The sequence below is a fragment of the Halichoeres trimaculatus genome, unplaced genomic scaffold, assembly GCF_033239565.1.
Source record: "Halichoeres trimaculatus isolate MK-OKI-2021-1 unplaced genomic scaffold, fHalTri1.1 fHalTri1_scaffold_5, whole genome shotgun sequence".
NCBI classification, from domain to species: domain Eukaryota; kingdom Metazoa; phylum Chordata; class Actinopteri; order Labriformes; family Labridae; genus Halichoeres; species Halichoeres trimaculatus.
The window spans coordinates 5,660,464-5,686,117 of NW_027437183.1; the positions used below are offsets into that span (position 1 = coordinate 5,660,464).

Here is a 25,654-nt window from a genome sequence, read left to right on the forward strand (position 1 = left end):
AAAAAAAATGAAGACTTGTCCCTTAAAAAAAAAAAAAACCTTGTACCTTAAAACAGAAAGACTTGCTCTGCAAAAAGAAAAACAACTTGCCCTTTTGTCTTTTTTTAAAGAATGATTCCCCTTGGAAAAAACTAAAAGTAAAAAGTGTTAAAAAAAAAAAAACAAGATTTGACCTTCAATTGAAATTTTGAAAACTTTCCCGTAAGAGAAAAAAGTAAGAAGAGACAAAAGACAAAAAGAAACTTGCCCTTAAAAAAAGCTGTGCTCATGAAAAATTAAATGCACTGGAAATAAAATAAGAAACAAAAAAAAGGGGAGACTTGTCCTTAAAAAAAAAACCACTTAAGAGAAAAAAGGGAAACAAAAGGCAACCTCAACCCATTTTTTTTTAATGCTTTGTAGCAATACAATTTCATCTCCTATTTATTATCAGGTGACATTTATTTTATTTTCCCTTTTTGGTTTCACAGGAAGTCTTTTTCTTTTTTTTACCTGGCAGTGAGGGGCTTCCATAACTCCCACTATTAACCCTTAGCAGCTGTTAAATGTGTTAAGGCAAAAAAAAAAGTCCCATTTTTTGCAGCTTGAATAATTTTCTCTCAAATTTTGCCTCTTACACAATAAACATAAGGCAGCATAAAGTCATTTATACAAAAAGTTATGTACGAAACAATAGCAAGTGTAACAGTTACAGGCAGCAAATGGAAACAGTTTTCTGCTTCCTGCTGAGGAGATCAATTAGTAATTCCTGTGTTCTCCCTTAGTGGTTTATTTCCAGTACATTACCTTTGTTCTTTGACTTTTATTATAAAAAATCACTGTAGTTCACTTCAAAATATCCAAGGAGAGTGTTTTACATTTCACTCACTGTAAACACACACTCTCTTTTCACAAATCCCCATGACTCAGTGCAGGAAGATTATGCATGCGACTTGTTTGTGCATTCCCAGAAGGCCTCCAAGGTCGGTGCATATCGAGGCAGTGGTCACTTCCCGTCTGTAGTGTTTCCCAAGAAGAGGAGCGCAAGGCCTCGTAGAGGTTGAAGCTGAGCTGGGCTGTAGACTCATGAGGTTTGCAGGCGGTCGTGCAGTTTAGAGTTCTTCAAAGAAGGCCACTCTGGACTTTGTGCTCTGTAGTGTTAGCTGTGGAGGAGATAACCACGGACCTGATAAGCCTTTTTTTTCCCCCACAGTGGAGGTAAACAGATACAAAATGTACTGCAGCAAGCAAACTGGAGTCTTCACTGGAAGCTAAGGACCTGGAAATCATCTCTCTGCCATTTCCTGCCTCATCCAATCATTCAACACATTTCCTGCAGCGCCAAAGATCCTTAATATCTGCCTGACACACGTCTGAGCACGCAGGATGTGTGGATCATTTTAAAATCCATTTCAGGTGCATATGCATGAAACCCCCAGAACTCTGGATTGGTCTCTGCAGTCACTGGGAGCTGTTACAAATCAAATCTTCTCCCAAATTCAGACTTTCATGAGCTTCTGCTCCTGTTTTTATCCTTCAGTGATTTTCTAACTTATTTTCAGCGAGAAAGCCTCGGCTGGAGGAGAATGTGATGCCAGGGGCTTTAAGCAGGAGTCAGGAGCATGAATCAAATACCTGAGCTTCATTGTTTCATATTATATCCAGAACTTCTGTTGGAGCTATTCATTGGATTTTCTTGCATTTCCTGATTATTCAAGTCATGTATTATATTTTAATGATTTAACAAATGTTTCCTTTTCAGTGAGTCCTGTGCTACACTTGCAGATAAGTCATCACTAAATTATGTTAAAGTCTCTGTGAGAACTTTGGACGTTGTTTGTAGTGACACCTGTGGCTGGAATGGGTAGTGTTTTTCCACTAGCTGTCACTAAGATAGGGTTGGAATAAGAAAAAGAAGCTTGCCTGGGAAAGAAGTTTTGCTAATAGACTACTCAAGATGGTCAGATACTGCTACGGGCTCATCATCAAGGTTTGAAATTTTTGCTTCATCATCACAGGATTATTTTTTATCCCATAGGCGGAGTCGGCTAAGGCTTTGCACACCAACAGTGACGCAGATAAACAGCACGAAATTGAGAAAAATTTGGAGGCATCATATTCAATCTCCACAGCTATTCTCCTCCAAATGATGTCTTTGTAGTTTTTATGTCTTTTGTCGTACAGAACCAGGTGTGTGACTTGCTAACAACAAGTGTTTTGATTGGTCTGATGTGTACTCGTTGCAAGTGAAACTTTGGAAAAGTGGACCTCAGTACAGAAAAATAAAAGCCACAGTTTTGCTCAGCAAAAGAGTGTTGCTGGTGTGAAAGCATGCATTTAAAAACAGTTGGTTTAAAAAAAAAAAAAAAAAAATTCATGTGGAAAAAAACGGAACCCTTCCGTTGGGGTGCCAGACTAAACTGATCAGATCCCGGAAGGCTACAACACTGTCATCTAGGGGTGTGTATTGACAAAAACCTCTCGATACACATCACGACACCTAGGTTATGATACAATAGTATCACAATGTATCGCAATTTTACAATGTTATTAAAGTTAACAAAGTAAAAAATAGAGATGATGTGTATGTAAATCAAAATATTTCTCAAAATTAAAAGGACCAAGGAAAACATTGATGTCTTCAGCATACTGACTTGCTTAGTGCAACAAAAACCCACATTATCAAGTTTAGGGTAGTAGCTCTTCAGCGCCATCTACTGCAGTGGAAGTGTGGAAGCTGTATTTTACTTCTAACTCAGCTAAAATATGACTTTTTATTTTTACAAAGAAAAAAATAAAGATATTAAGAGTTGAAATAAAGGTATTGTATCGGAGGTCAAAGTTTAACCAAGAGGGGGCGTGGTTAGAAACTGGGCTTATAACCCAGTAGATCTGGTTTGGGATGAACTGGATGGAAGAGAGATGCAAAGAAAGCTACAATGACCAACATTTAGAGAAACTTATGCTGGAACAGAGCTGGGAGAACCTCTTTCTTTGTGTTTTTTTTTAACTTGTTTTACTGTTTTAGGATGTCACATGTACACTTTTTTCTTAGAAGCCGGAGTGTGTCTGGCTGTTAGAACTGCCAAAGGTGGACACTTGTAAACGACCTCCCATCAGACATTACCAATCTTACAAGGAGAACTGTTTTTAGAGCAATTTAAAGAAATATCTTGTGTCACAGAGAATTTCATGAACTTTCCAATATGTGGTAATAAGTGTAAGTCTATGTAAGTATGTGATCGTGTGTGTGTAAGCTGTCCTGTAAGTCATTGTCTTGTCATTCTGCTGTCTTTTTTTATTTTACTTTATTTTCTTTATATTGTACATAGACTTGTAACAGGTTTTATATCAGTGCTCTTGAATTCGTGATTGATTTTTATTGAGCTGCCACTTATTTTCATTTTTTCTTGTCTTTCTTTGTTTTGTTTTGGACTGTTCCTTTTTTTAAACTTATGTTTGTATGAGTGGACCCCTAGAAGAGTAGTCGCTACTCAAGTTGTGACTAATGGACATCCAAATAAACAATAAACTGTTTATTTGCTCTATATTTTAATTTCTGACTACAATGAGACATTAAATTGCGTACATGTAAAGATATACTTTTTTCCTCTCATCCAAAGATGAACAAAAAGTTTCTAAACTTTTATGGGCACTGCCACTGGCCACTCTCAGCAGGCGTTAAAAAATGTGTCCTTGTTGCTGCTGTTTTTTGTGAATTGAAAGGTTTTTTTGAGGCTCTTTAGGAACTCCTGACGTCAAACTCGCATCATTTGTCAACAATTTCCTCACTTTTGGAGAAAAACTAGAGTTTACCTTCAACTTCAATTTGTTGAACCCTGGTTGGCCTTTTTCCTCCTTCACAGAAGATAAACAATTTATTCCCTGGCACTGCAAACAATGCTTCATATCAGAGAGAGGGAGTTTGCTCCACTTACACAGCTTGTTATTGTTACATAACACAGGGAACGCTCAAAAGTGACTAATTTGCTTTTTCTTTTAACAGAAATCTATATCCCAAAGAGTCTGAAGATAAGGAAAGCCGTTCAACTTCAAAACGTAATATCTCTGAAGTTCTATGAATTACACTCTGAATACAAATGGATGTTTAACCGTAACAGTGTGTGCTTAAAAAGGAAGAGGAAAGTGATTCCAGAGAAACACCTGCTTCAACTCTCCCCTGACTGAGTGATCATAAGGAGAGGCTAATTGGATTGTCTGTACACTCGTGTGTGTTTAGTACACACACCCCCAAGGTTACGATTCAATTTGTAATCAATCTGTGATGTTATATAAAAGCATGTGGCGTAAGTGATACATCTCTGGCTGGAAAGACAACAAGACTGGAGGAGAGTTTACAATCGCTCCTAAAGGACAAAGAAAAGTGTGTGTTTCCCAAACTCAGATTCACTGCAGCCTTTCTCCAGGATCAATGGGAGTCACTGGGAGCTCAGTTAATTGTTTTTCTCTTCAGGTTTAAACGAGCTGGAGATGGATTAATCCCGACCACTGGCTGTGCTTTAACCCCTTCGGCGCAGTTTACCTCGAGCTCATCTGGTGCGAAAATAAGTGAACACAACTTCCAATTGGCTGGGTAAACTTTTTCCTCTCTTCAACATCTGTAGGGTAAAGGGAATTAAAGCTGGGAGCCAAAGTAAATATTAGACTTGAGCAGGAGGGAGGATAGTTTGGGGATGTGGAGGTTATTTCTGGGGAGTGAGTAGACGGAGGGAATTAAGCAAATCTGAGCAGATAGCGCGTGGTAGGGAGATGGATTTACAGCGTGATGTTTACAGATCGCTTTCTATTCTCCCCACTGACAGGCTGTCTGAACCACACCTGAGTGTGTGTGTGTGAGAGAGCTGAAGTGTGTGTTTATAGATATAAACACACTGGCCATGAACTCTTAATTCAATGTTCCAAGTATCAGACTATTAGACACAAACAAAAGCTGAGTGTTGGTTTTATAAGCAGGAGAGTGCAACCAAAGTGACTCTTGGCAAGAGATGGAACATAATAAATGTCAAATTCAACTCTCAGTGTGCTTCACAATACCACCTGTAAAATACTGTAAGGATTTTTTACCTGGTTGTGAAACAAAAATGAAAGCCTATATGACCTGCAAAAACAAACACAGCTTCCACCACTGTTTACTGTATTGCCCTCTCAGCAGAGGATAAAAAAATAACTTGTAAAACAGAAAGGAAACACACATTTACGAGATAAGATCTGCAAAGAGATTTAACTCACACTTTGACCACAGGGGTCGCCAAAAGCATCTAAATCTTCTTCTTGAAAAATTTTAAATTTTATTCCATCCATCTCCATCTTTCTGCATCTATTCCTCAGATTCATTGTCCCAAACTTGCAAAACGAAGATAAGATAAGGCTGAGTCTTGCCTGTAGGAAGGGCCTGAATCACATCATTTATTAACGTTGGAGATTTTGGTCTGGTCCTGCTCATTTTTTAAAGTGATGAGGGATGCATCAATCCAACTATCCTCATTTTTCCCCCAACAATTGTATAGGTGCCCGGAGGCACCCGCCCCCCCCTGGAAGTTGAGTTACTTATACCTTGTTTTTTTAATCAAACAGACCGAAAAGACTTTTGTTGTTTATCTAATTTTCATGATGGGAAGTTGTTTGTACATGGTTGGGTTTACATTTCTTCTCGTGCGCGAAAGAGCACGTGATCATAAGCGCACTGTGAACTTCCGCTCCAACGTGTTCACAGACACAGAAACACATGCGGGCATTTAACACACAGACAAGTACATTCAGTATAGTGGACAGAGAGCTGGGAAAAACACCACAAGAACGACAACACACTGTTTCTGATTCTGATACCAATACCTGGGCTTTGGGTATTGACTGATACCAATACCAATCCGATACTAGTGTTAAATAATACCCTGCATGCCCTACTGTGGGATAAGACTGGTAATGATTTGGGTAAAAAGTAAAAAATGAGTAGATGGATTACTGAAGTTAATATTTATTTAGACTATGAAATATTTAAATGGTTACCAGTAAAACAAAACTTCAGAACGTACAAAAATTCTATTCAATTGGAAACTTTTATACCCCGTAGACTTGTAATGCAGAAAAAAAAGGTGCATCAGAGGTAACATTTTAAATCAAGTAGCCAAGAGCTCTGGTTAAAAAAAGGCACAGAGCTGGTTGCCTGGATCAGGTTCTTCCCACAAATACCGATCCAGCTTTGGGGGGCAATGATACACCAATACCAGGATCGGTATTGATGCATCCCTGAAAGTGATGTAACATCAAATATGAATTGAGTCCATGCAAGTCGAGGACTCTATGTGGGCTATCTGTTCTATGTTGAGCGTAGACGTCTTTGGCCAGAAACAGACCACTGCAGAAAAACTGCTGCATGTGGGTTGGAATGAACTTTATCACCATCAGTTTAACCCGTGTTTTAGCCATAGACTGTAAAAAAAATTGGACGTCATCTTGCTCGACTCGAAGTGAGGTCACCACAAAAACTGCACCCCTGGTGGCTGGCTGCAGTATAGGTAAAAAAAATCTGTCTCCCCAGTCATTCCAGATGGGCTGTGGTCAAACTTTAAAAAATGACTACACCTCGTAGAAATCTTTGTTACGCTCAATTGTTGAGGTGATTTGAAGATATTGTTTGGCTGTCTTGTATCCAAGTCCTCTTTTTTTCTGAAAAGTATCATTTTCATTAGTTATAAGGGGTTAAAAACAAGGTTTCAATGATGATTGACAGCTGGTGTTCTCATGTATTTTTTTTCAGGGATTATAAAATATATCCAAAGGTAGAGTCAAGAAGGGATTAGACTTCACCTGTGATGGGGGGTATTTTGGCTTCAAAACCATACAAAGGTAAATGACGGAGCCACGCTGTCCTCTCTATATACAGTCTATGGTTTTAGCCTTTAGCTAAAACACGGGTTAAACTCCTGTTAAGCTTCCTCTGCTCTGAGGTCCTTTGTCTTTTTGGCAGTCCAGCTCCAGTGTCAAACATTGCCACAAAATAAATCCAAGAAATACTTTTCTTTAAGAAAAAGGACAAATCTGAATTCAATATGACCACAGAAACTGGGGAAAATAATTAAGTAATAACAGATTTTTTGCACTGATGATCTCATTCTGAACCGTGGATTATGAACAGGCAAAAACATGAAAGTGAGACTATTTCATGATCACTTAGAAGGTTCTCACAGGGCCTTCGAGACTGTTTGACTGATGATGATTGATATTATGTGTGATTGATTGAAACAGGCTCATTACCTCAGCTTAAATATAACAACGAGAAATTGTTTTAGTGTAATACCACTGCATGCTTCGCTTTTAACCTGAACATCAATCTTAATCCTAATTGACATAAATGGGACAAGAGCACCTTGGTGTGTCCATAATGGTATTTCATGCAAGACTTGTGTCATATAGTGTGTAAAATATTCCTTAACATGGTGAATATGCAAGAATAAGTGTGTTTGATTTTTACAGTTTATTGAGTTTCTGTGAATCTGAATCTGGACTAATTTAAGTCTCTGAAATAAGCTTTGAGTTTCAGTGAGCTTTGCACAGAAACAGCTACTTTTTACTTTCATACAGTGAGAACATTTCACAGTCTGGACTCTTTTACTTCAGCCAGAAAGACCTTGGTAAAAAAAAAAAAAAAAAGGCTTTTTTTCTTTTCTTTTTTTTTTTACATGTTTCTGTCCTCCAGCTTGATCAAAGAGTCTCTCTACTTTTGCCATCTCTGCTGATGGCCGACCTCTGGTGTGAGCCGCCTCACACAGCCCGGTCGAGCTGCTGTACAGCTAAAAAAAAAAAGGCCATTAAATGAAAGTTCACACAGAATTACTGCAGCTCTAATGCTCTGATGCAGTTGTTGAGAACAAGCTTCCTTGGCAGGCCCGGCGCTAACAGAGCAGAACCTGTGACCTGCTAGAAGGAGGAAGGCGCTGGGCCGTGTTAAGGGGCCTTTCATTAATCATCCACAGGGGGAGCAGGAGGGGGAAAGCTTTGCCTGAGGGTGCAGCCGGACCTGATACTCCTGACTCTGAAATCTGCATTTTGTTCCATATTCCCTCAGCTCATCTTTCCCTCCAGTCTCCCTCTCATCTTCTTCTTCTCTGGTCCCAAACTTCAGAGCACATTCTTAGCACTTTTCGGTGACTTAGCCTCCCTCAAACTCTTCATCCTTTGAACATTTTCTGTCCACCTCAGCCTCCCCGAAACTTCCTGCTTCTTTTGGTAAAGCTGGCTTAGAGTCTCCTTTTTTTTTTCCTCCACCTCCTTCCTTCGCTAACAAGATGAATGCTGGCTGCCTCTGGTTCAATTAAACCAACACTTTTAACTTAGATCCTTCTCCACGGGTGTGCTGGAGCTGCCCCATCCATCCAGATGACTAATCACCAAGCAGAAGTCAATTACCGCTCGCTTAACAAGTGTTTTTACACAGAGCAGAGGAGGGGTGGGCTTTTCCTGTTACACAATACGCTGAGGACAAGCTCATATTTTCATTTTACACTTCTATTGAAAGAAGAAAGACTCAGGAATAGGAAGATGAAGGACAATGGGTCTAATCTGCCAGTTCATCAGAGGACAATGAAAAGAGAATCTTCCCTCGCTTCAGACCAATCAATTTTGAAATATCCCTCCAGCTGTCATTTCTCATAATTTCAAGCCAGGAACTTTGATGTAATCTCTGCTCTCTCCAGGGGTGGATATAAGATGCACACAAAAGCACAGATTCTCATCTCACTTGATCTTTTGGGTATTTTTTATACACCTAAGACGATAATAACTGCTCGTTTCTAAAGGTTATGGTAGAAAATGAGTGATTGCTGCTCTTCTCCCAGGGGGTCTCATCAAAAGAGAAACTCAAGGCTGGGATCTGAACCTCGGGCCAAGTGCTATTAAGAGATGCTCTGAGAATCAATACGCAGACTTTAAATAATATGAAGGTTGGGCGTGGGGCTTGGGCGAAGGATGAGTATCAAATTGATCGGCAATTATCCCCCAACGATAACGTTAGATGACTTTTTAAACCACTTGTGTAGCGCCAGCTAATTGGACAGCTGCTGAGCTGAGCTACCGCTTGGACTGATGTGGTGATGCAGTTGTCTGCTTTAAAAGATACAATATGACATTTGCAGACACAGGGTATCGGCAGGTTTCAGCAAGTCAATCGAAGACTTTTTAAGACTTTTATGCCGCCTTGCCATCAGACTTTAGTCTGGAGGAACAAATGAAAAACAGCTATTTTGCAAAATTTAACCTTTTCCAAAAAATTACCTTTGTATATTTAAATCATATTAATGTGTCCCTTATTTTATTATGATTTCTTCAGTTGAAGCTAATCTGTTTTACTGAGCTGTAGATGGATACCTTGTGAATCCCTGGAAATAGATCAAAGATATTTTGACAAATACTGTATTCATCCTATTTTACATTATAAATCTAAATCTAAGAAATAAACTATCAAACAAACTAAAGGTTTTCTATAAACAGGGTGTCTGCAGGTTTCAGCAAGTCAAATTTAAGACTTTTTAGTGTCACCTTGGATGAAATTTATGTCTGAAATGCTGTAAATACACATGATGGTCATGGATTCTGCTGCATTGCAATCCAAATAGACATCATACAGCCAACCTTAAGAAATTTGCAATTACCCACAGTCCCAGACTGGCTAGCTAGCATGCAGATACTTTATATCACAGGGGTAAAAGCAAAAAAAAAAAAAAAAAAAAAGACTGAAAATGTTATTCTTAAGGGGGAGGAAGAAGGAAGGGGAGAGAAAAAGGAGGAAGAGAGGAAAGGAAGAAAGGGAAGGGAAGGAAGGAAAAATAGGAAGAGGAAAGAAAAAAATAAAAAATAAAAAATAAAAAATAAATAAATAAATAAATAAATAAATGGAAAGGGGAAAGAAAAAAAATAAATGTTGTATAGTAAGAAGGTTAGGCACATATAAGCTAAGTAGATTTAGCCTAAACCTTTTTGGTCAACCTGGTGTTCAATGTTGTCGCTTTGGTTGGTATACTTGTAAATATAATTGAAATAAACCAAAAAAATAAAAATTAACGAAATAAAGAAAGAAAGAAAACAACAGAAGTTTTTTTTTTTCTATTTTAGGAATAACACTGACATATTTTTTCTTTTTTGAAGCTGAAGGTTTGGGCTGACAGATATGAGCTTACATCTTTTCCAACAAATCTGACCGACAGTCAAGTGAATTTTATTGCTACATAGATTAAAAGAAGCAACAGTTGTTCTATTTAAATAGAACAATAAAATTAGGGGGTCTGGGGGAATGTACAGAAGGGGAAAAATCTAGCTGTTTAACGTCAAAATGAGGCTTTTGGAGTATTTTGAGATTAGATTATTATAAATGAGGACTTGGTTTTTATACTAATTAGGACAGTGGAATAAGAAGCCTCCTCTGCTCTTGACTTTAAGCAGCCTGAAGTAGTAATAACACAGACAGACCTTCAACAAGTTACTGAAGTTAGAGTAGAAACACATCAGACTTTAGTCTGGAGGAACCAATGAAAACTAGCTATTTTGCAAAAATGTACCTTTTCTAGAATAATAACTTTATATATTTAAAACCCATTAAAGTGTTCCTCATTTTATTGAGAGTGCTACAGTTGAAGCTAATCCTTTTTACTGAGCTGTAGATGGATACCTTGTGAATTCCCAGGGGAAGATATTTTAACAAATACTTTATTCATTATAAATCTGGATCTAAGAAATAAACTAGCAAACAAACTGAAGGTTCGCTATAGATTCAGTGGACCTAAGAGAAATATTCCATTAAATACAACATGCTTTTTTTTTTACATCTGGACATAACTTGTGCAGTACTGTGTTTTATAACTCTGGCCCACTCAGTCGTTAACAGTGAAAAAGTAAACTTGTGTTAGCTTGTTAAGCTAATATACCATGTAAGGATTATGTTGTCATATGCTTCAGTTAAAAGCTGGTACATGTCGCACGGTGCTCTGTGTGGATGATGTGTTGTATCACCTGTTGTCTGAACGCATATTCCTAACCAAGTGTGTCTGGCTCGACAACAGTCTCCTCTGCCTGAACATGGTATAACTGAAACGCTCCGTCATGTTACGGATTGCTATTTCCTGAGTAATCTATTTAATTCCAGCGTATGAAATCTTCAATGAATTTAAGACACTTTAAGACTTGTCAAGGATGTTTGGACACCCTGAGACAGTGTTGTGCATTTTGCTTGCGTCTTTGACACTCACAACATGAGAGATGCTCAGAAGTGGCTAATCTCTTAGTCAAAAAAAAATCCAAATCCTGATTACCTGTGTCATCTAAATGCACAGAAAACAGACAAGATTGAACACAAATTATTTAACTCAGCCAAACACAGCAACACAGAGTCTGCATCATTGTTTTTTGACAGCAGTCAATGTTTTCGCCACACTGCAGCAGCTTGCTGGTCAGATTGTGTATAAATGTGATTGAACCTCTCTGTCAGTTTGCTGATGTGTATCAGTTAATCATTGCATGATTAGTGAAAACACCCAGAGGGGTGAAAGGTGCCAGTCTGTCCTGCTGACAAACATTCAGAGTATTTTACCTTTTTAAAGTTGCTCTGCTTGCTGGTCCCCTGCTCGGTGTTCTGGTTGTGGATGATGTCCAGAGGAGTCTCCCTCTCTTTCAGCTTCAGACTTTCGATCTCTGTCTTCAGCTCGTTCAGCTGCTCCTGCAGGTGTTTGCTTTTTTCCATGTACTCCACCCTAAAAAAGATAATAGTATTTATTAGCTAATAGAAAATCATGTATAAACACTGTGATAATTTGAACAACTATTTACACATTAAAACCAGTAAAAGTTACCCATTTTCAATGGTGTGTACATTTACATTTTCTGTCAAGTGTACAAACAAAACCAAAGTCTATCTAGTAAAGTCTCACTGAAGTACATTCAGACTGTGCATAGGTGATTAATGTAAAGCTAAAGCTCTGTATATTCTGCAGAAACTCAACAACTCTTACAGCTGACGTCTTTAAATGAATTGATTCATCAGCGGTGTCAAATTACCTAAAAAAAGTAATAAGTAATAGTTTTTACTTTCCCAAAAAAGTAATTGAATTAGTAACTGAATTACTCCTTCATAAATATAATTAGTTACCAGGGAAAGTAATTACTGTGTTACTTTTCTAAAAAAGAAAAATAGTAATAATAATTTTACAAAAGAATTCAGCTTTTGAGCAGGTTTTGATCTGGGATGGCTGTGGCTTAGTGTTAAGTCGTCACCTCTCAATCAGAAGGTAGGGGGTTTGATTCCAGCTCTTGCAGTCACATGCCGAACTGTCCTTGAGCAAGACACTGAACCCCAAATTGCTGCTTGGTCAGCGGTGCATGGATGGGTATGAATGTGTTAGTTAAAAAAACTGACGGTTCTTAATAGAAATGTCTGCCGTCAGTGTGTGAGTGAATAAGACAAGATGTGTGAAGTGCCTTGAGTGGTTGGAAAAGTGGTTGAAAAGCATTATATAAGTACTGGTACATAATATTCACATGTCTGTTCTTGCTTTTTACACCTATGGTGTTGAAAACACCAGTTTTAACCCCGCACATATTAAATTTCCTCCCTAAAACCTATTTTCCCGCTTTTCAATTCTGTCTCTTGTTCCACTCCCAACTTGTAATTTCTCCAGATTAACCTCTTATTTTTAAGTCTGGTCCTGTCATCTACTATTTTTCAAGTCAAAACAAGTCGGCTGCTTGTGCCTTACATTCAAACCTTGAAAAGCATCCACCCCTCTCCTTGGAGTTGGTTTGATCCAAAGACGCTGCATGAGATCCTCTGTGACTGCTGGTTACACAGACGCACACAGGTAGCTGTGTGATATTTGTTGCTGAAAAGTTTACTTAAGCATCAGCTCTAAGACGAGTCAACATGATTGTTCACATCATGACTTGTGTGTCTGACACTTTTTCCCACATTTTATTTGCAGCTCCTCTCTTCTGCCTGGCTGAGCTAGCCAGGTTGAATACATCATAATGCTCCCCATTGCACTGTTGATAACGGTAATCAAGTTATAAGGTTTGAAACTGTAATTAAATAGATTACTTCTCATTGCTATAACTTAGTGATGCCGTTAGTTTTTTATCGCTGTTAGTTTTTTAATGCAATTAGTTCTAACGCAATTAGTTTTGACGCAGTTAATATTGACGCAGCTAGTTTTGACGCTGCTAGTTTTGATGCAATTAGTTTTGACAACATTAGTTGTGACACCATGAGTTTTAACCCAATTAGTTTTGACCCAGCTAGTTTTGACACCGTTAGTTTTGCCGCAGCTAGTTTTGACGCAATTAGTTTTGACGCAGCCAGTGTTGACACCGCTAGTTTTGACGCAGCTAGTTTTGACGCAGCTAGTTTTGACATTGTTAGTTTTAACGACATTAGTTTTGACGCCATTTGTTTGACGCCATCAATTTTACATAATTATTTTTGACACAGCTTGTTTTGGCACAGCTAGTTTTGACGCCATTAGTTTTGATGCAGCTAGTTTTGACTAAGCTAGTTTTGACTAAGCTAGTTTTGACACAGTTAGTTTTGAAGCTCTAATTTTTGATGGCATTAGTTTTGATCCCAATACTTTTAACACTGTTTTTCCCAACACTGTTTATCAAGAAGTGAAAATGTGAGGGTTCAAAAAACCCATCAGAGGACACAAAACCAGTGGAAAGATAACTGACATTGGTGCAAGAAAACTGTTCTAGAAATATGTTGTTTTCCGGTCAAAACAGTCTGATTCTGAAAATGTATCCCAATAAAATTCAGATCCTGATGATGTTATAAAAATATCCTTATATTTCCCCCGTATCACCCCCTAATGGAAATCATTTTCCTTGGTCAGAAACAGCGATTGCTGACGTTGAAGCAGCAAGTAACACTGCAGAAAACTGACCACTGATCATCTGGTATTAAGCGACACCTGAGGGGACAGGTGAGGGTTGATTTCATCAGTCTGTGATGATGGAACAAGGATGTCTGACCACACTTTAGTAACAAAAAACCACTAAAAGAATTATTTTACAGATAGAAAATGTATACCTTACTTTTCAGGATTAATCACAAAACCAGAGTCAAAAACAAAAGCTGTCTGAGGCTCAAAATATCAGCAGAACATGTCCAGCCACTCACTTCTCCTTCTCAATCTCCATGGAGAGGCGTTTCATGTCCGTATCTTTAAAGTCAAAGCTGAGGTTCTCCCGGCTGAAGCTCAGGTCTGGAGGCATGTTGTCAGGCGGCAGTCCAGGAGACTAAGAGCAGAGATGGAAGGAGAGATTAGAGGAAAGAAAAATAAAGGAAAGGAAGACAGGACAGGACAGATAAGGGAGGTAAAAGAAATATAAAAGATCAAATCGAGATGACAGCACATATCAGAAAAGATTAGAAATGCATGGAAAAGATATCTGCAAGTAGGACACACTATAAAAGAGAGGACACAGTATGAACACTTTGACGGTAACAGGCCGTGAACACACAGGAATGAACGCTTTAAGATCCTGCCCACATGTGTGAAATGCATTGACCACATGCCACCACAGGAGCCTGAGGAATATGGAGTGGACCTAATACACAATATAAATGTAAATCCGCAGGTTGGCATGTGAGTCAGGGCTGCAGAGTGGGTACGTCCGACCGTCTCCAGGCATAAAGGGCAATGCTGGGGATAATGGGAAAGGGAATGTTGTCTGTTTGTATGTGTATGTTGGGACTTCTTATTCATGAGCTGATAAGTGTATTTATGGAGCTCCAGCAGCAGCAGTTTCTTTTGTATGTTAGCGCAGCAGTCTTCATTCACAAGTAGGTGAGGGAGTAGCTCTCCATCTAAGTCTGGAATCCTAATATGGATCTGCGTGTGCGTGTGTGTACATGTGTGTAAGCAGATGAATGTGACGTGCGTGGGTTTTTAGCATGTTGAGAGTATTTGCGTAGGCTGCCTTCTGTGCTTACCGCATGTTGTTATGTAAGTATCTCCCGTTCAGCTCTGCGGGGCTTCATATGTGTATGCGTGCATTTGTTCTCCATTGTGTGTCATATCTGTATTCAAGCTAATACTGGCACGGTTGTTTCCTTACTTACAGATGCAGAGGATAACAGTAGGAGAGGGATAAATGATATATTTCTGGGGGGTTCTTCTACATGAATTGCTGTCCCCTATAGGAGTGAATTTGTGAACAGCACAGTAAAACAGTTTTTCCCTCAGTATAGCCCAGAAGATCCAATTTGAATACAAAATACCACCTTAAAGAGAGATCTGGTTAAGATGGAATACAAACATGAGTAGTAAAAGAAGAGAAGGCAGATAAGCCTCATTTTTGATATCCGTAACTTATTAAACTGAAAGTGTTATGTTAAGTCTCTGGGCTCTAATTTCGTGGCGCAGTGCAGGGGGCGCAAACCTGGCGCAACCTGCGCAAGGTTTATTTTGTGCGGCGCACCGCTGTGCGCTGCCAATTTGACAATTTGGTAGACCATCTGCGCAGAGATGGGTGTGACGGCACGCCAGGGGGAGTTGATGGCATATTTATGTTGGCGCAGTGACAATTTCGTGCCAAAAACAGTTCAGAAAGTGCGCTGAAAGCTCGCCAGCTCCAACCTGGTCTATTCTCGGCGCAAAGCGGAGCGCACCCTCCGCAGCTGTAATTTGGTGACATGCGCAGATGTGTCAACAAAGCCTCAGAGGCAGGTTTCCAGAGTGTCAGGCACATTTTAATGCAATAAACAATCACAGCAATCACTATTTAATTTCTGAACCAGCATATAAATTTGTATCTATATTAATTGTCCCGTTGCATCTGATGTCAGATTAAAGCCGTTTATTACAATGGAAAGTTAACCTGACGGCAGCTGGAAGTTTGATTCACATCTTACAATTAAACAATAAACAGCCTTAACATCTGATACTGAGTATATATCTGGCTTCTCTCATTTCAGTTAATTCAAAGGGAGAGAAAAGACAAAGAAAAAAGAGACAAAATAAATGTATGACACTCAGGATTTACCCGTGATTCCCATATTTCCGTATTTAAGTCTTTATTTTCAACATGATCTAAAAAGATGGAGTTCATTATTGTAAGGCGAAGGCCGGCGCGGGGCAGGTGCGCCTGCGCTTGTGCCTAATCTACAAAATTAGAGCCCTCAATCTGATTTTTTTCCATCAGGTTCTGCAACTAATTCTGACTCAGTGTGATGGCTGCTAAAACTTTTTTAGAAAACTTTGTTATTCAGACTTTCACCTTGGAAACGCAAAACCTCTGATTTTGCTCTTATCTGTTGTTGTCTTTCTCTGTTTCTCTTTGTTACTTTGTGTCTTGTTTCACTAAAATACTGCAGATTCACACTCATGTGATGCATGATTGCTATTAGATCTCCTGTCCTGTCCCACTCCCACAAAAAAAAATCCGGTCCCATTCAGAAAGACTCCTGCACTGCTCCTATTTTTTTCCCTTCTTTTAATTTTTAGGTAATACATTGAATTTGATTTGATTTCCTCCCCATTCTTTTTTAGATTACCGTTGGTAACTTGGAAGTGTAGTTCTTTTCACTTGCGTTACAGTGTAGGCTTAATGGAAATAAACTACAAAATAGCGGCACAAACCGCATATTATATTTTATCTTCCTGATTGGCTCCCGTCTGCTCTCGTTAACTTTTTATCCTGTACCGTCCCAACCACGTGATTACTAGTAAAGTTGACTCCCATCCCGCGGAATTTTCAAAAAAATGTCAGCCTCTATTTGCAATCACAAAATGCTATCAATATGAACAATTGTGCGCAAAACAACAACTACACTCTCTGTTTTTGCTGAAATTTTCAGGAAATGGATCCAGGTTTTTTTTACAGGATATTTATCATTGTGAGATAGGGCCGTTTTCACCATTTGTGTATATACTCCACGATAAATGGTCAGATTGCTTTTCAAAACAATACAAGACAAGGTCACCATAATTTCTGACAGATGTAAAAGTACGATCCAGATCCCGACAATATTCTGGATACTAAGATCTGGAATATAAAGTATATACTGGGTCATCATAATTTTCAACACTGCCAGGTAAAAAATTATTGTACAAACCTGCAACTAACACCAAATTGTAGCAGACAGTCTGCTGAAAGGGAGTATAACATTAAAGTCGGACTAAAGTGTTGGTGACAATCACAATAGGTCTGAGCTCTCTGAGTGCTTTTCTAGTTGCTAATTACCATTATTACCTCTGCTTGCTTATTCATTTTTTGGGGGGATTTGGTGCTGAATCATCTGCCTTTTTATCTTTAAATCATGGAGTAGTATACGCCAAGCACTTGTGCGTATTACTTGTGTGTGTGTTGTGGGTCTATTACCGTGTAGACAGCTCTGGTGGTTATCTCCAGCAGCTTGTGTTTCGCCCTCCGCTCTGACTCTCTGGCTTCCTGCAGGTCTTGTTTCAGCTGCTCGGCCTCCTTGGCCCTGAGGGACAAACAGAAAAGCAGCTGCCGTTAAAAATTCACCTCCCATTCCTTCAAGAGAAACACAACTATCTAAATGGGATCAAAAACGATCTCACATGACGTGTGCAGGATCTTGATGAAATGGGATTTTCATTTTATTACCCCAGTGATCAATGAATTGCTGCGGCAAGACAATGGTCTCATCCAGAAAGCTATATGCAGGTGATTACATTTCATTTGATTGTGTTTCTGAACACTCAGCAGTTCCTCGTGTGTGTGTGTGTGTGTGTGTGTGTGTGTGTGTGTGTGTGTGTGTGTGTGGGGAGCCGTGCGCCTCGAGGGTTTGAGTGGACGTAGTCATTTACATGTTGAGTGCAGCCGGTTTAAATTTCTCTGCAGCAGAAAGTGCTCATCCACAAATTGCTGTTACTGGCAAGTGGTTAATGGTACCCATTTCAAATGATTGGCTTATAAATTGTGGAGGAGAGGCTGTGAAGTGATATTTTTAGTATGTATGTAATTTGTCCCGTTGTGAAACGGCTTACTAAGGTTCTCCGCCACAACGCATCTGCATCTATCACATCTATCATTTTTTGCTCAAAACGATCACTCAATGAGGCGCCATCTGCTTATCCGTCTGACCTCCAGAGAGTGAAAAAAGTCACGTTTGAATCATGTCAGGATGGATAAAAAAGGACAAGGGGTGGGAGATATAGCCTCAAAATTATATCACGATATTTCAAGGAAATCTACGATAACGATTATTATGACAATATGGGGAAAAAACAGGTAACACTTTTTTTTAGAGGTTCTCAAATTTCATCACACTTAGGTAATAATTAGACAAAGTTTTGTTTTTCTTATTTCATGAGAATTTGGTGAAAATGAGCACAAAACTTCGGTCCAGATTCTGTTTTGCAGTGCCCCTGTACTTACAGTGTCATCACAATCAGGTAAGGCCACTTTACAACCCCACAAATGATGAAAATCACATCTGAAGTCTTTAGTTGTATCATGTAAAGCATTATAGGCCTAATCATAACGGTTTATCATTTTACATGTGATCTCAATTATACATATCAACAAACTGGGTACTGAAGAACTTGGTGAGATTAAATAACAAATAGCTAACTATCAACTGCTTATTGGGAAATTGAATTACTCACTTAACATTTCAAAGGTAATTATCAGAGGAAACAATGAAACTAACTTCTGTTTTCAAGATCTAAGCAGCTGTTAATCACCTGCTTCTCTGGAAAAAGCAGAAATGTTGGGATACTTCTAAAAACATTTTGTGGTGGGTTGTGATTTCATTTCAAATAAATTATTTGCTAATTGTCACCTTTTGTCCTTGCAATTTGGAGTAAATTTTAAAGAAACTGGAAAAAAAACAGTAACCAATTATGACTAGCAACAATAAAATTGGACATTATTTCAAAGAAGTTATGTGCTAATTTCAAAGAAATAAGAAAAACTTTGTCTTATTTGTTCGTTTATAAACTTTGTCTTATTTGTTTATAACTTGTTAATTTGTTGAAAAAAATTGTCAAATTGTGATAAAATTTGCAGACCTCTAAAGTAAAGTGTTACCGAAAAAAAATATTATTATTATTATCAGTGGTTGCTGCTCCTGAATAACAGCATTTTTGTTGTACACACAGTATGGAAGTCTCTTTCCCAATCATTTACTCCTACTACACAAGCTTGAAATGTAAACATAGTAAATATGTCAGATCCAGAGGAAATCTGAAGCTTTGGAGAAGGAAAAGTTAATCTTGCAGACGAAAAACTTTATAATTCTCTACGACACAATACATTCTTTCTATAAGGACACCAACAGAAAAGAGAAGGCATGGACTGAAGGAGCTGAAGTTTTGGGAGGGCCAGGTGAGCTTAACATGCTAATCAATTACCATGAAAGTACGTTGTCATGGGTGGGATTCCTGCAGGAACATGTGGTTCTCTGCGCAAAGTGACGTTGAAATGACGTATATTTGACGTAATTTTTGACGTCCAAATCAGGTCTCCTGAAGGTGCAGAATAAAAGTTTTTATGATGTCTTTTTTGGACGTTGTATGGATTATATACGATCAGATTAACTCCTAAAAAAGGTCTACTAATGATGTCTGAATGTTTGGATCCATTTTGAACGTCTCATTGACGACTAGATTTGGTCTGCAAATGACGTCCAAATGCTATACGTCATTACAACGTCCGCTTTATCTATCCGATTCACAATTCAATTGTGAATCAGAGGTGATAATGCTGGTATAGGGTTTCAGACGTTTGGCTCAACCACACATCATTCATAGAGGCAAAAAATTTTTAGCTTTCACATACTCTTCACGTGTCTTCATCGACATGGTTTGCCTGATCTTTGGTCAGCCAAAACACCTCCACATCACTGAGGTTGCTCCTCTTTTAGGCACTAAATCCTCATGTGAGGAGGAAGTTGATGCTGCCGGGCTACTTTCGCTCTCAGCCGTTATTGTTTTGTACACAGCAGGGAGTGTTGTACGTCATTGCGCCTCTGCACTGTAAATATTGCGAAATGACAAATGCTATCAAAGCAGTATGATATGGCGCATCCCTAAAAAGGACAACTGCTTTTATAGAAAGGGATCAAAACACAGATCAGTTTCAGCTTTGTGGCGCTTCAACAAGCCCTGACAGAGACTTGACTGAGAGTCCCCCATCAGTCGATACTACTGCGAACGATTAACAAGCACAAATGGGCGTACAGGGTCTGAAAAAGAGGGCTGCAGAACAAAAGCTCTCTCCTTCGTCTGTGTGTGAAGCACTGTGGCTGTAGCTGCATGATTACCTGCGTTTCAGCGTTGGTGCAAGAACAAAGGCTTCAAAATTAAATGATTTTAAACAAGGAGAAAGTTTTTTTCTTTGATCAAGTCATTTATATGCAGCAGAGTTAGCCGGCTCTAGGCTCGCAGCGTATCGACTGACTCCCGTGCTGCTGAGCAGACTGAAGTGAAGCAGCATGTTTTTGCACCTTGACATTAAACAGTAAAGTGACTCAGAAAACATTTGGGAGGCTCATGAGTGGAGGGTTTTTGAAGAACTTCAAGATATCTGCATCACAAATAAAGAAAGAAAGAGCTCATGGGAAGTGAGTAAGACAGGAGAATAACCTCATTTGAATTCATAGGAGTGTGTACGATGGATACAGAGTGAATTGTGGTGTGTGAGAGACAACCTCGCAGCCAAAGCCTGATCAGAATCATTCCAGCACTGATGGCTGCACGCTCCACATTCATAAATTCATTCCGTCCTCCCCCTCACCGCACCTCCTTTCAGATTCCTCGGCCATCTTTAGGGCCAGCATCTCTGCCTCCAGCATCTTCTGCTCCATGAGCCGCCGCTCCTCCTGGCCACGGATGGCAGTCACTTTGATGCGCTGCATCTCCGTCTCAGCCTCGGCAGCTTTCTGGGCCAGCAGCTTGGCCTCCTCCTCCGCGATCTGGGCCTTTTCCGCCAGCAGGTCCGCCGTCTGCTCGGAACGCAGCTGGAGAGGAGGACGGAGGGTATGGTAAGAAAGAGGGAGAAGAGAACGAAGATTGGAAGAGGAAGGAAGCAGTAAATACAGAGGAAATAAACATACATAAAAGGGAACTTTTAAAATTAAACAGAAAAATGGCACAAAAAGATGAAACTCTGATCTTTTCGTTTACAAACTTGGCCCTTATGACGACTGACAGGATGGATTTCGGTTTCGGCGAACCCGCTGAAGCTTACCAGAGCCTCGTTGGCCATATGAGCCTCATCCTGCAGCTGAATCAGCCTCCTCTCCAGCTCGTCTCTGGCTCTCTCTGCCTCCTCTCTCAGCTGCTTCTCCCTCTGCAGACGCTGCCTCTCCACCTGAGTGACAAAGACAAGCAGGTGGAGTGTGAACAGAAGAAACAGGACATGGTGGAAAAACTGGTCTAAATATGGACAAACAATGAAAAAGAGTGTGGAATATGGATGAAAATACAACAGAGAAAGAAAAGCTTTGAGCCAGGAGGATCAATATGTAGTTTAGACGTGTGATAAATAAGTGAGACTAAACTGATTTTAATTGGTGTAATTATTTCAGAATAAAAACAGCTCAATTGATGACTTCCATCGTCCTTAATTAGTTTTAAATCATCGTTTAATACTTGTCTGATGAGGATTTTTTAACACATATATAAAACCAAAGTAGGAATACTTCCTGAGGACTTTTTCTGCCCAAGAACAGCTGATATAAACTGACACGTTCAGCTCCCGGTGTTCCAGTTTACAGGGTCACTCTTTAAACTGGATCACAAGGAGCTGACAGAGACACATTCACACTATCAGCCTCAAAAAAGACCATTGGTTAGGGGGTACTAAACCAAGTCCATCACAGCAAAATGTGATCTTTTTGAGGGGTAATTTTGTCACCCAAGAACTAAACTTAGACCCCAGTTCCTGTGATCAAAAAGCAAATAGTTCCTGAGGAAAGTTCCTGTTTGCTGTGGTCTTACTCCAGTCGGCTGAAGTATTAGCGCACACAAGTTTATGTCCTTCATACTATGTTAAACAACAATGTCTGAAAATGGACAACAAACCTGTGAAGTCTGCTCTTACACTGAGCTGGAAGCTTATACAAACATTTCATCAGAACATGTTTTAGTACCTGTTTCCTGGCCCTCTCCTCTCTGGCCTGAGCCTTCATCTGCTGCACTTCAAGTGAGTCGACCCGCCGCCTGCGCATGAACAGGTCATGGTTCCCTATACACAGCTGGAGGATCTGCACAGGTAGACAAAAACAACATCATTTAACCCTTTTTGACCCACCATACCAAATTTGCAAGAGCATATCTTAACATTTCTACATGCTATAATGTCATTTTTTGAGTAAAACTTTTGCTATACATCGTTAAAACCCTTACATCACAGACTTTATTAAAAGAAGAAGAGACGATCTGTAAATCCACATTTTAATAGGTGATTGAATAAAACCTAAGTCAGGGGATCTTGTCCAAAAAGTCCTATATGTATAATGTTATGTTAGGCTGGAGCTGCTTCAGTGGTATGACAATTCTTTTTTACATACGCTACATAACTGTATTTTTGTTGACTGTCCTGTCTTCATTTCTTTGGTAAAAACTTGCTGTTCAAAGGCCCTAGCAAAAATTTGTTCTTTGAAAGAACCAGCGCTCTGGGACTTGTTGAAAACACTTTATGACAGAGTAACCCCCCAGATTTTGTACACCAAAAAAAAATGATGGGTTTATCTCCCTAACCGTAACCCTAACCCTGAATTTAAAGCTAACATGCTAATTGTAGCCCCAGCACTACACTGGGCTCTTTAGGATTAAGCTTAAGGATGGGCATCGAATTAGGTACTTAGAGGTACTGACCGAATTCTGTCTGTAGTACCAAGTACTGATTCACAGAAAATTGAACAGCACCATGTTTAGGTACCTAAACGCATCCGTGTGACTGTGAGGGAGTGGAAGAGTAGGGGATTTTCCATGCTAGACATGAACATAGCATAACAAATTTACATATTGAGAAATCAATACATTAAATTGAAAACTATACGATTTTCTTACTACACAGATTAATATTTATTACCACATCAACACACAAAACAACCAAAAACTGGTATCGTTGAATGCCAATACTATTGCCAAGTGCCAGGTATTGGTACTGTATTGTTTCAAATGTGAAAGGCACCCATCCCTAGTCAAGGCTGATTTATGCCTGGCGCATCTGCGGGGCCTGCACAGCTTTGTGCAGACCAATGATGTCATTTATCGCTCCTACGCCCCCTTACGCGATCCCTTTCACGTGGAAAATTTCCGTGCCGCACACACTTGAAAGTTTCTAACCTGCAGGACAGAGACGCACAGACAAAATGGCTGAAGGACAGGATCTCCTAGTGGTCAAGTGCACAAATAGAGGCATCGGTATCACTCTTCATGCAAAGATCACCGTGATAACCGAGTGAAATCGGTTAAAATAACCTGGAAAAGTCTCCGGGACAGATATGTCATGTTGTAAACAAAAGGCAAACTTCTTCGACCTTCGTTTAGTTCTCTGGTAGACGTACGGTTATGATATACCAACCCCTGCAGTTCGGGAATGGACACCAACGGACGCCGCGCGGGGTGTTAAAAAGCATGAAAGCCTCATGCGTTCTCTCGCGAGGATCTTGTGTCTCTGATATCCGTGTGTCACGTTCGCGCGGAAAGCATAACACAGCCTTTAAGCTTTAGATCTTATTCAGGTGTCAAAACATGTTCAAACATTTCAGCAAAACTCACCAACTTGTTGACTCTGAGTCGTGAAGAGTTGAACTTAAAAACGTTGGTTTTCTTGTCCAGAGGTTTGATGGTAAACTAGAAAGAGGAAAGAAAAGACCCGACATGACAGTATGTGTGAAACCCCAGACATTTGAAGTGTAAAAGGGTCCATGGGACAAATAAACAAATAATAAAAAATTATACAGATGGACAGTGCGTCTTCACCCATTCATTCTGTTTGTGAGGGAAGCCAAGTAACTTTCATATATTCAGAGTCTGTTTAAAACAAGTTAAACCACATCACAAAGTCAACTATACCTCTTTGTCGCTGTAGGAGATGTTTCGAATCTCGTTCCACGGGAAGGAGCACTTGGGCGTCAGCCTGTTGTCTGGCTCGTAGATGTGCAGACCCAGAGCGTCGACCCCGAGGAGAAGATCTGTTCCCTTTTTATTCTGAAGCACATCAGCAGAATAAAGAAACCTTTTCTCTTTCTCAGGCCAACATTTGTTTATATTTGCTTTGACAGAAGTGGTGTTGTGGTGCTCTGCTTGCCAGAACTATTTGTTAAAGCTGAGCTGAGCTGAGCAGCGGAGTGTTTGTACACAGTCTGGGCCTGTTTCTTTGTAAAGTAATGCTACAGTGGATTACTGAAGCTGGGGTTGACTTACTGGTGGTATTTCAAAATGTCTTGGCCTTTTACTGAATGTATTCATCAGGGCCAGAGCCACCTCAGGTGAGTCTCAGTTTGTTGAGACGTTTTCGTTTCAGTTGGAGACAATATAGTGAGAAATAGACGCAAAACTTTTTCTTTTAAAGACTAATTTTTCAACGACTGAGGTAAATTTAAAACAGAAAAGCCAGACTACAATTCCCATCACCACCTTGTAAGTGACAGACCTCTTAATCTCTCTCATTGGGTTTCTTTGTAAAGGTAAAAGGAAGCTGCATTGACTCACCCTGATTAAAAAGTAATTGATGCCATACATGTCCAGGTCCTGAGCTATTTTTAAGTACTCCATCTCAGCTTCATCCCTGGTTCAAAGACAGACAGAGAAAAGGGGAAGGAGATTTAGAGGGATCGAGGAGGATAGAAAAGAGAAGAAGAGGAGAGGAGGTGGAGAAAAAAGGGGATCAGGCCTTGTTTTCTTGGCTTTTGTGTGCAGCATCTGTCATGTTGTGTGATCTTTAAAGCACCACATATCTCTTCAGAGGGTGAAAACACAAGCACGGTGCTGACACAAACAAAACCATAATTCGCTAACAGACTTAAGAGGTCATGCTTGATAGGAGGGTAGACTTACTCTGATGCCCCCAAGACTCTACGACACAAACAAAATGCTTCAAACTCTGCTCTGTCTGGCAGATCTTTGGTGAAGTAGACCTGTGGTGCAGTTCGATTCAAGTAGCGGTTGATAAATCTTTGTTTAAGGCCTCGTTAAAGTGTGAAGAGGCAGGAGAGCATTATGCCAAAAAGAAATCTTAACTAGGCTGGACTAGTCACAGTCTGACTTGAGAGTGAGTCAGGGGAAATTTAAATGCTAATGTTTGAGGAACGCAAAGGAAGTGTTGAGCATTAGTTGAACATGCAAATGGACGCGGCGGGTCAGTCATTTCTTTGATGTCCTGACAGCAGGCTGTTAACGCATGAGTCACAATAAATACCGTCTTTAACTTATAATGTGCAATCTTATTAAAGTCACCTTGTCGTCCTTGCCTGGCGTCTTCTTTTTCTTGCTCTGTGTAGCAGCTAAAATCTTTGTCTTCTCTTACTCTGCTGTTTTTGTCCAACTGCTGGCTCTTAATTCCAGCTGTTTAGTAGAAAAAATGATAGATCTGGGTTGTACGTAGCAGCTTATTTCACTCAGTCTGCAAGATGACGGGATGAACTTACCCCTTGACCCTGCAGCTGCTACAGATAAGTTTTTTTGGTTTTTTT

General features: G+C 39.6%; 1 protein-coding gene across 1 annotated transcript in view; it reads right to left on the reverse strand.

Annotated features, from left to right (window-relative positions):
• Positions 1 to 389: 389 nt before the first annotated feature.
• Positions 390 to 25,654, reverse strand: part of nf2a (NF2, moesin-ezrin-radixin like (MERLIN) tumor suppressor a) — a 52,721-nt gene continuing 27,456 nt past the window's right edge. The window contains exons 7-16 of the mRNA XM_074670006.1: positions 24,675 to 24,750; positions 24,036 to 24,170; positions 23,739 to 23,813; positions 22,103 to 22,216; positions 21,199 to 21,321; positions 20,751 to 20,968; positions 17,362 to 17,467; positions 14,156 to 14,274; positions 11,579 to 11,738; positions 390 to 1,142 (exon numbers count right to left, since the gene is read on the reverse strand). Of these exons, the coding sequence (XP_074526107.1) occupies positions 1,092 to 1,142; positions 11,579 to 11,738; positions 14,156 to 14,274; positions 17,362 to 17,467; positions 20,751 to 20,968; positions 21,199 to 21,321; positions 22,103 to 22,216; positions 23,739 to 23,813; positions 24,036 to 24,170; positions 24,675 to 24,750 (1,177 nt within the window). The 3' untranslated portion in view covers positions 390 to 1,091. The remainder of the gene's footprint in view (positions 1,143 to 11,578; positions 11,739 to 14,155; positions 14,275 to 17,361; positions 17,468 to 20,750; positions 20,969 to 21,198; positions 21,322 to 22,102; positions 22,217 to 23,738; positions 23,814 to 24,035; positions 24,171 to 24,674; positions 24,751 to 25,654) is intronic.